We start from the raw sequence: 9,928 nt of genomic DNA, 5'->3' as shown, positions 1-9,928 counted from the left end.
CAAAAAAAAAAAAAAAAAAAAAAAAAAAAGTTTATTATTAAAATTATAACCAAGGCATGGACTCTGCTCTAAATCATGCAACCTAACTGGAAAAATAAGGCAATGAGGGAAAAAAAGAAAAGAAAAACTATACTACAGGACAAAACTGAAACGCATCATGAGGAAGTAAAAAGTTCTACACATGAGTATAGATACAGCAGCAATTACTGTTGGCCAAGGGAAAGGGAGGGAGTTTCCTGGAAGATGTGGCAACCATCTGAAAGTTAAAGGATGGGTAGAATTTGGACAAAGAGACTCAAAGAGGAAGAAGACGGAAATGACATAAATGAAGAGAGAAGCAGAAAAAGTACAGTCATTCAATTTGGATGGCGGTTACCGCACATAGTAACAAAGGGGGAAACTTGTGACTACTACCTAGACCCAGTCTTGGAACATCGTGACTCTTAGACATTTGGCCTCATCATACGTAAAAGAGGGCCCCATTGACAGTTTGAAGCATGGTGATGGAGGCAGAAAGTCAGTCCAGCTGAGGTGATGGGGCTGCCCTGGGGCAATGGCAGAGCAAGAAGAAAGTGGTAGAGCATGGTGACGTACTGTAAGAACCAAATCAATGGGATTTTTCAACCAATCAGAGTGAAGAGAAAGAGAGGAGCCAAAGATGGCTGGACCTTCAAACCTGGATCACAGAAGAAAGGTCAACTCAATAAAAGAAACAGGGAAGCCAGGAAAAGGAGGAAAGAAGTTGACGAGTTCAAGCTTTGGGACATATTCCGCTGAGGTCTTCATGGGACAACCCCAAAAGCCTTAAGTGTCAGCCCCAGGTTTCCAGTTCAAAAATGTGGGCCTGAAACTCAGGGAAATATTGGAGCTGGAGCTGTAGATTACAGCTTTGAAGAAATAAAGAAGTCTCCATTTGGGAAGAAATCTTCAGTTTCTAAGATCTTAGAGGTGAAACCAATCTGTGAGCCAAGTTCCAAGAGAGAATTTTCACCATCATAACTATCCTAGAGATTGGGTGGAGAAGGGCCAAAAGTCACTGAGTGAAGAGCACCCTGCGTTTCCTTTCCTCACTAGGGACACTGTGAAAATTGAGCCTTGGCTTCACCCTCCCACCCCAAAAGGACTTTTTAAAAACCACACAGAAGTTGACTCTCTTCCCAACTGCTTATCACAATGTGCAATGTTTTTTGTTTAAATTTGTAAAACATTACAACCTCACTGCCCATCCAACCCTCTCAAGAAATTTTAAAACACTTCAAAAGAGATTTTTCTGAATTGGCACATGATAACTGCTACAGTTTCACGCAGTCCCTTTGTTGGCAAGTTGTCAGAGACAAAGCATTTCAAAACTTCACATTTGACGCTTTCCACATAAAACCCCGGTTCTATCATCCATCCAACTCCCTACCGCATACATCTCAATGCACCCTTCTTACTCTCACTTCGTTTGTTATCACTTAAGTGACAGCACTTTTTTTCATAAGGCTGGAGTTGTAATTGGGGGCTTTTGTTTTGTTTTTTCAGTACAGTGTACATTTTCCACGTTACCACACATTATTAAAAATGGAAAAGAGATTAAATTACACACATAAGCTTTCTCCAAGATATTCAATATCTTGGTTTAGGGCCCAGACAATTCCAAAATTCCATGTACTAGTATTGTTCAAAGTAAAATGGGGGTTTTCTTGCTTCCCTTTAAGGGGAGAGGGGGAAAGAGAGCGGAGGAAAGATGAGAAGTGACTCAAAGTATATTCAGAAAGTGTGATGAAAAGCAAGCAAACTGATTTGGGCATCTGAAAGAGTACTGGGCCTGGGACCACCATCCATGTTAACAACAGCTGGGTGACCTTGGAAGGTTCAATGCCTCATCTGGCTTCAACAATCATTTGGTCCTAGCCTAGTGTTTTAGAGTTAAAGAAACCAAAACCCTTTCAGGATCTGAAATTCTAAGATTCTCTGGGTCTAGCTTTGGTACAAGGCCTGGGGCCTGGCTTTCAATATGACCTCAGGAAATGTCAATAAACCCATATTCAGAAATAGATATTGCATATGGCTCTACATTAATTATTTTAATTACCTATAATCATTTCCGAATGACACAGACATGGATGCTGTTTCCTGGCCATTATGGACATGCGTATTCATTCACACTGTCGACTCATCTGCCCTAAAAGGGCCACCAGCCCCATTACAGCATTAGCTAAAAAAGCCTAAGAAAACTTAGTAAATCTCAAGTATGTTTTATAAACAAGGTTGTAACAACGTGGGTAAGTACAGAGAGGCATGGGTCAGTGTTCAAATACTGGACTTAAAATCTCTTTTTTTTTTTGGCAATTGTGTTCTAATACTGTATTACTTAATCCTGAACATGCTCATTCTCCCCTACTGAAGTCAAGCTCATAGAGGGCAGAACTATATCCAATTCAAATTCGCATCACCCGAACAGTATTTTGCACACAACCAGAGCAAAGGAATGAAGTACTGACTGTGAAACATTTTCCATATTTTAATATAAACAGAGAAAAGCCCACAAGGTGTGACTGACTGCCTCTACCAGCTCAGAGGCATGACCAATCTTAGGTAAAAGCCTGTTCCAGTAATGCTCAGTCAGGAATGGTATCACTATGAAATCAGAAGTCACTCCCACCTCAAGCAGGCTGATTCTGGACTGATCACAAAGCTGCTGCTGACCCCCCGCTGTCCATCTCTATGTCACGCATGTGGTGGATGGGGCAGCTGGAAGCTCCTCTAATGGAGAGTGCAACGGACACAATACACTTAGCAGGACCAAGTTCTCAGGGTCACAGCAAAATACCAAGTGAGGAAAACAAAAAGGATTCAAGGCAGGTGAAATGATTCTCCAAATTAGCAGCAGAAAATGAAGGCCAAGGAACAAGGAGGGAGAGGAACAAGATCATGACCGATCTTAGGTAAAAGCCTGTTCCAGTAATGCGATATTTGATTTGGGGAACACTTAAATTAAACTAAGTAAGGATAGTTTCTCACGCAGATGCTCTAAAATGAGCACACAATGTAACTGGGAGGAGTGTTTCTTAACTCGTGGATGTTGCATGTAACATTAATGATTAGATGCTGTATCTTGCTCCACCGACTTTAACACCATTAGTACTTATAGAGCTTCCTAATCACTGTACTAGGTAAGATTTGGCAATTTGGGTTAAAATATTTCCACCTGTTTATGCTAAGCAAGCACTCAGCTAATTTGGGGAAACAAAGGGGTTTATTTGTAGAGAGATAAACCTCCACCCCTCACCCTTCTGGCAACGCTCAGGTTACGTTGGGGAGCTGTCCTAAACTTTCAGCAAATCCCAATTCCAAACATACATGCTAACTGATAGATTGAGTGAACCGGAATCACAGAGGCGTTCTCTGCATTCACCAATCATGGAGTCCAGCGAAGGTGATTTAAAACCCCTTGCACGCTACTGACAAACTGCAGAGATAGCGGGTGTCTGCCACCCGATCTGGCCAGCTATCCCGTCAACATGAGCCAGTTCGGACTGGCCAGAGGAAACTGTCTTCTCTCCCAAATAAGCACACAGTGATTAAAGAAGACTGCACTGCCTTCTCGTACTCAAAAAGTTAAAATACAGGAATTCTCTGAGGGGAGAAGAATGGCTACTGAAAGCTCCATTAGGACCTTCTCTAAACTATTCCCGTTTAAGTGGAGAGGCAAATAGCCCCCACTGGCATTTATATTTAGAATGGGCTGGGAGAGAGGAAGAGCACATTTTGAACGCTGAAGGTCTCTGACATACCCATACATAAATCATTTCAGGGTGAGGTGTCACATCTTCTGCTCTGCCCTTTAAATGGATTGGACCCCAACATCACATCCTCCTCAGGGTAGGGAGTGGGGGTGGGAGTTTCATGGAGAACAAAGAAGTCACCACTTCCTTTATCCCCCCAACTAAAGACAGATGTAGTAAAAACATCTGCGTTGTAACATTCACTCACTTTAAAATACCGAACTGCAAACAGGTAGACTGAGTGATAATGTTTGAGAATCCCTAAATCTACACAAAGATGTATCTATTAAAAAGAACATGGAAATTAAAATTTAAAAGAACATGGAAAGGCCAACTGTGTGATAGATGGCATTCACATGTGCTTTCATTTGTAAAGCTACATTTATTGAGTGACTGCATCCTTATTTAGAAAATCTGGAGAACAGGGGCAGTTCTGATTTTTTTTTCATCTATCAAGTCAGTGTTTCAGATTTTTAAAAAAATAGAGTTATGGTAACTAAAGAGCACACAAATCACATACAAAAAAAAAAAAAAAAGAAAATCTGGAGAACAGGGGCAGTTCTGATTTTTTTTTCATCTATCAAGTCAGTGTTTCAGATTTTTAAAAAAATAGAGTTATGGTAACTAAAGAGCACACAAATCCAAAAAAAAAAAAAAAAAAAAAGCCAGCTATTTTATCCTTTCAGTGTGGTTAGCAAGGCTCCTTTGTGTCTACAAATTTCCCTGGGTGGTGCTGTTGCCAAGAAATTCTAATTCATGACAAGGTTTTCTGCAAATTGGGGACAGAGGCAAACCTGCGGATGCAGGGACCCTACAGTTTGCTTTGTCTTTCTGGCTGAGACAGCACCAGGCTGCTCGGGCCTGTAGAAGGCAGTGCAAAGGCAAGATCCCAACATAGGAGAAGCGATGTAGCTCACAGATCAAATCCCATCTCTTGCACCATGAGGCTGTTCTTGGCAGGCAACCATTTTTGTAAGTTGTCCCCTAGAGATGCTTCATACCAAAGGCCCTTGTAAAAAGTGTTTCAGGGTGCCTGAAACCAAGATGAAATTGCAGTGTTATGGGGACGCTGTAGTTCTTACAGTAGCCAAGTATGCCATTAGTTTAAAACAATGGGGGAATGGGGGAGGAGGGAGGAATGTTCTATGATTTATTTATTTGTTTCCAGTAGCAGTGGAAAATTTTCTCTGAGCAAAAAGGAGGCCTGAAACTGACCCCATCTGCCAATTATGAATCAGCATTAACAACAAGCATAATTCCATAAGAGTTTTCAAGTAAACATACCATGCTCCTCAATGGCATGAAGCAAAGCTAAGTGCAAATAAGACTTAGAACATCATTACTTGACCTGCACTCATGAAATAGCAGTCTAGGTATAAAGAATATATCCAAATTCTAAAAGTCTTTGTAGCTTCCCAAAGAAAAATAACCATCAGTATTGTACCAAATCCTCTTTTATTTTCCAAGTCAGCAGTGGGTCCAGAAAAATCATGATTTCTAATGGCAACAAAACTCATGAATGGGTCCCCCTTTATCCATCATCAAGTGGTACCCTATACGCTACTCTCAGTTTCTGTCCTACCTTTGACTTTTTCCTACTTTTGCTCAGACAGCTCTTGGAAATTTTCCTGCAAGTTTCCAAAGAGCTTAAGGCTGGTAGCCTTAAGAGTTGTGCGTCAGCTGAATTCCATAAAATAATAGACCACATAAGCACAGTGTAATTTACAGTTATATGACAGGCAGGGATGATGTTACTCGGGCCAAATGCTTAAGTATGCAGTCAGAGTCCAGGAATGGAGAGCTGTTAATGTAGGATGTCCATCCAGATTTAAAAATTACACCAACAATGGTTTTCATAGTTGGAGCTGTATGAGGCTAAGACATTATTGCCCAAAAACCCAATGTCAAAATGACGACCCCTGTTACAGGAGGGCCATGACAAGCTCACTGACTATTAAGCAGAACAATTATCCCAGACTTGAGTTTAAAATAAAAACTCCAAAGAGTCCATCCTTAATTTTCAAATGCACAGATGGTCTTGAGTTTATCATCCAAGCCACTCTGTTTCTTACGAACCAAATCAGACTATTGGAATCTCTGGACTTCGCTCATCTCCTCAAGGTACACTGTTCACTTTCAGGAGTACATCTAATAACTGCTCCTCATTTGACCTCTAAAATCTGATTACCCCAGAGCATCAGGAAACTTCCTCCTGCCTGGGGTTCTTTGTAGCAACCTTCTTGAGCTGATTTGAGCACAGGAGCCTTAAAATTTCACCATGTGATGGTTGATTTAGAACCAACAGTTGCATATAACCACACTCCCCTCCTTTATACTCAGAAGAGGCAAGAGGAAGGGGGCAGGTAGAGGGAGGAAGGAAGAGACAGAGGTTGGAGGTTATGTCATCAGCATGAACTGGGAGGCACAGTCACCTTTACAGAAAGCATTTGTGCCTACAGAGTCCACAGAAGAAAGCTCCTTGGAATGATATCTCATTTAGGACCGTGTCCTCACAAGTTATGTTTCAGTATGGATTATAAGCATGCCTCTGAAAGAGCTTGGCAAAGAGTTTTAAGCTGAGGGCAGTTGGCAGTAGGAGAGGATTAAGGCAAGAAATAGGGGGGTGAAAATTTCTTTGCCCACAGATACAAACTAAGCTAGAGATGCCCTGAAGGAGGTGAGATGAAGGATGAGGTGGGTGGGAAGCAGAGAAGGTTTCTAAGGAAACAAAAGATCCAATACATCCTCTAATTATCAAACCAATGATGTTTCTTTACAGATCTAGACTTTCTCAAGGATGCTCTAACCAGATCTAGAAAACCAGGTTTCCTCTGGAGAGGCCTTCCCCCAAAGCAGGCTTTACTACTGTGAAATCTTGAACCAAACAAAGTTGGGTGATTCATCAGGAGGGAACGTTGTAACAAATAAAGCCAACTTTCTTCCCTCCAACCTGCTTAACAGTTAGTCACAAACAAGGGCTGCCTTGGGCAGGCTGACTAAATCAACAGATTCTCTTCCCTAACCTGTCTAGACAGTTGTTAATAGGCAACCGATTCAACACCAGTGGGCTGACAGTGTGAAATGAAGACTATTTCAGAAAATGAAATTCTGGCAACCTTTTGGTTTAATTAGCATGTGAAATAAAAGGAGGAAAAAGCTCTAGTGAGACCCTTGGTGAGATAGTGTCATCAAGGATGGGGGAAAGGATGCACTGGAGAAATGCCTTCTGCTAGAAACATGCGAGCTGTGCATGCGTTTAGAGAAAGACAAAGTCAAACACATCTGCCAGCATCCTTGGGCAGGAATGTATGTGTGGAAGCACAGACACCAGAGGCCAGTACCTGGAGAAACTCCAGCCTCGAAATCAGGGGAGAACAGCAACCAGCAACAATGGTACACCGGATAGGCTCCTTATACCACAAGCCAAACCTCACTCGCTAAAGCAGCAACTGTTACATCCCAGGCTCAAACTGGCAAATCCCGCTTTGGATCCTGGCAGAGGAAATTCAGCCGTTCATTAGCCTTAACAAGCTGCTGTCACGGAGCAGAGAAGTTACATGAGCAGCCACACACCAAGCCTCTTGCCGCCCGCCCCAAGGGCAAGCACGTTTCTCCCAGACGGATTGTGCACGTTCACACTTCCAATGTGCAAATCCGAACTGTCTTCTTGCACGTTCCATGATGCACACTGTAGAATTCTGAAAGAATGTTCGTGTCCCTCCATCCCCACCCACCATCTTTCCTGCCGAATGTCCCCTCAGCAGCTCCTAATCCTTACTGAGAAAACCACTGTTTCCGCAGCAGATCTCGCACTTTCCACTAACCAGCACTTTCTTTATTCCACTTCACAAAGCCCAGTGAACTTGTCACCAGCCCCGCTTCCCCCTCACTGGGACGCCTAGCCAACTTGGGCATCGGTGCCCTTCAGCATCTTAGGAGTTTCTTCACTAGTCCTCTAAAACAAAGTCAGAGGCACAGAAGCACACACCACCCTTTGTCGGAGGTTGTGCTAAGAGGAGAGGCACACCAAACGAAAGAGAAGCAAGGACACCCACAGAGGGTGTTCTCCTTCCGAAGACACCGCACTGGGGAAACCTACAATGCACGGTCAGCATGAGACAGACACATCTTCCCATCCTCTTCCGAGATATCTTTGAGTATCCTTTATCACTGGGCTCCTCTTCCTTCTGCCCAGCTTCTAATCTCAAAATCAAGTTCCTATTCTTTACTGATACTCGCTAATTACTAGGAAAACACTCCGCTTTGCTCCTACCCCCTCCCCCCATCTGACGGTCGTTAGCACCAGTTGAAAGAGATGAACCTGATTTAAGGTACCAAGGAGGTAGAGCTCGTGCATGTAGGGACGCGGTACCTGTCTGTGATGGCTCGTAAAGCCCCAAACCACCTTCCCACCCGGCTCCTCCGAACCCCAGAAGTTAGGCAGGTCTCTGCTGGGGGGCAGTGAGCCGCACAACGTGTGCGCAAGGATGTGTGTTGGTGACTGAAACGCAGGCAGCTCCGACCGGCCGCTCAGCTCAAGCACACTAAGGGGTTAGGGGGTGGGTGGAGAGGTAAGCAGATGACTGTTTCCGAAAACATTTTAAACAACAGACAGCCAAAATGGGGGGGGGGGGAATTAAACAAACGAACAAACAAAATTCAACCCCAAGCCCACACCAACGCAGCCCCTGCGTCTCCGCCGCCACCACACGATTTACACAAGTAATTTAAATCATTCACCTGCTGCCAGGTCTCCTCCAGGGATGGCAAAGCTGAGAAGTAGCCGGTGTCGTGGACAAGTTGTAGCTCCTGGAATATACTATAACTAGCCAACACGTCCATGCTGCTGCTGCCGGGCAAAACGGGAGGAGAAACCCTCCCCCGAACACAGTTGGGTCTGTTTGTTTGTCAGTCTGTCTGGCTCACCCCCCAAGGAGGCAGACATCCAGTGGCCCTTTTGTTTTGTTTTGTTTCAGTCAACTAAAAAGGAAAAAAAAAAAAAAATCAATGCAGAAGAGAGGGAGAGAGGAGGTGAGAGAGGAGAGACTGAGTGGGGTGGATGGAGAGAGGCATCCAGCGTGTACAGTGCAGACGGCTGCCAGGAAAAGGGGACTTCACGGGAGTAACAATTCCCTTCCAGGGCTCTAATCACTCCAGCTCGTGGATCAGGAAGGGGGATGCAAACTCACTGACACGAAGCTGCCATCTATTTCTGCAGCGCTGTTCGCTCCTAATGCAATCTTTGCTCTTTATTTTGGGAGGTGGCATTTTTTTTTTCTCGCGATCGCTTCTCTCCCCCCCTTTCCTTCCCTCCCCACCCCCACCCCATCCTTGCTAGTTTGTAGTCTCTCCCCCCCCTCCTTTTCTCCTCCTCCTGCTCTTCCCCCTCCCCAAACTCCCTCCCTCCGCCCGGCTCTCCGCGCAGCCGTGGGATCTCGGAGGAGGGCGTCCATTAGGCCGCGTGTGACCATGTATGGTAAACAGGGGGCTCATGAAGTCACTGAGGACCAATGGGAAGCCTGGAGCAGGGCCTGGGGCGGGGCTTGGCCCTGGCGGCGGGCGCGGATTGGCACGATGCGAATCTCCCTGCTGCCTTACAAGGCGGTGCGAGGCGAGCTATTTTTAGAGGGCTATATAAGGGGGCCGAAGAGGCCGTGCGGCGCCCGGGGAGCGCGAGCGCGAGGGATTGGGAGGGTCGCGGCGACACTTGCACCGGCTCCCGGTACGCCGAGGCGACTGGGCTCGGGCCGCACGCCGGCCTCCGACCTTCGCTTGGGTGCCAGGTGGAGCCCCAGGTGGCCGGAGCCTGCGCCCCTCAGAGGGGTGAGGGTCGCGTATCGCCGTTCTGGCGTGGACGCGGCCGGTTAGGAGGTGAAAGTCCAGAATGCGGGGTTAGGATGCCTCCTGGAGGAAGAGCGAGGCGGGAGGACGAGGAAGCCGGCATGGGATGGAGGGCAGGCCACTTCCCACTCCGCCTCCCTTCTAGGCCCAAGGGCAGGGAACCGCGAGGGCGGGGCAGCGCAAAGGAGTTCCTCACTTCCTCAGAAATAAACCGGGGGGTTGGGTGGAGGGCGGAAGAAAGAAAAAGTCACCAAAAGCCCCTTCACGAATTCCCCACAGGCTGCCAGGGTACACAGAAGAAGCGCCACACAATGGAG

General features: G+C 45.6%; 1 protein-coding gene across 1 annotated transcript in view; it reads right to left on the bottom strand.

The window, feature by feature from the left end:
* KLF7 (KLF transcription factor 7) overlaps positions 1 to 8,992 on the bottom strand; it is a 109,299-nt gene extending 100,307 nt beyond the window's left edge. Inside the window, exon 1 of the mRNA XM_007469984.1 lies at positions 8,511 to 8,992. Within this exon, the coding sequence (XP_007470046.1) occupies positions 8,511 to 8,612 (102 nt within the window). The 5' untranslated portion in view covers positions 8,613 to 8,992. The remainder of the gene's footprint in view (positions 1 to 8,510) is intronic.
* Between the last annotated feature and the right edge of the window lie 936 nt (positions 8,993 to 9,928).

This window comes from Lipotes vexillifer, unplaced genomic scaffold (assembly GCF_000442215.2).
Source record: "Lipotes vexillifer unplaced genomic scaffold, Lipotes_vexillifer_v1.1 scaffold341, whole genome shotgun sequence".
NCBI lineage: Eukaryota > Metazoa > Chordata > Mammalia > Artiodactyla > Lipotidae > Lipotes > Lipotes vexillifer.
The sequence above is the reverse complement of the archived record's forward strand: the minus strand, read 5'-3'. Positions and strand labels throughout refer to the sequence as shown.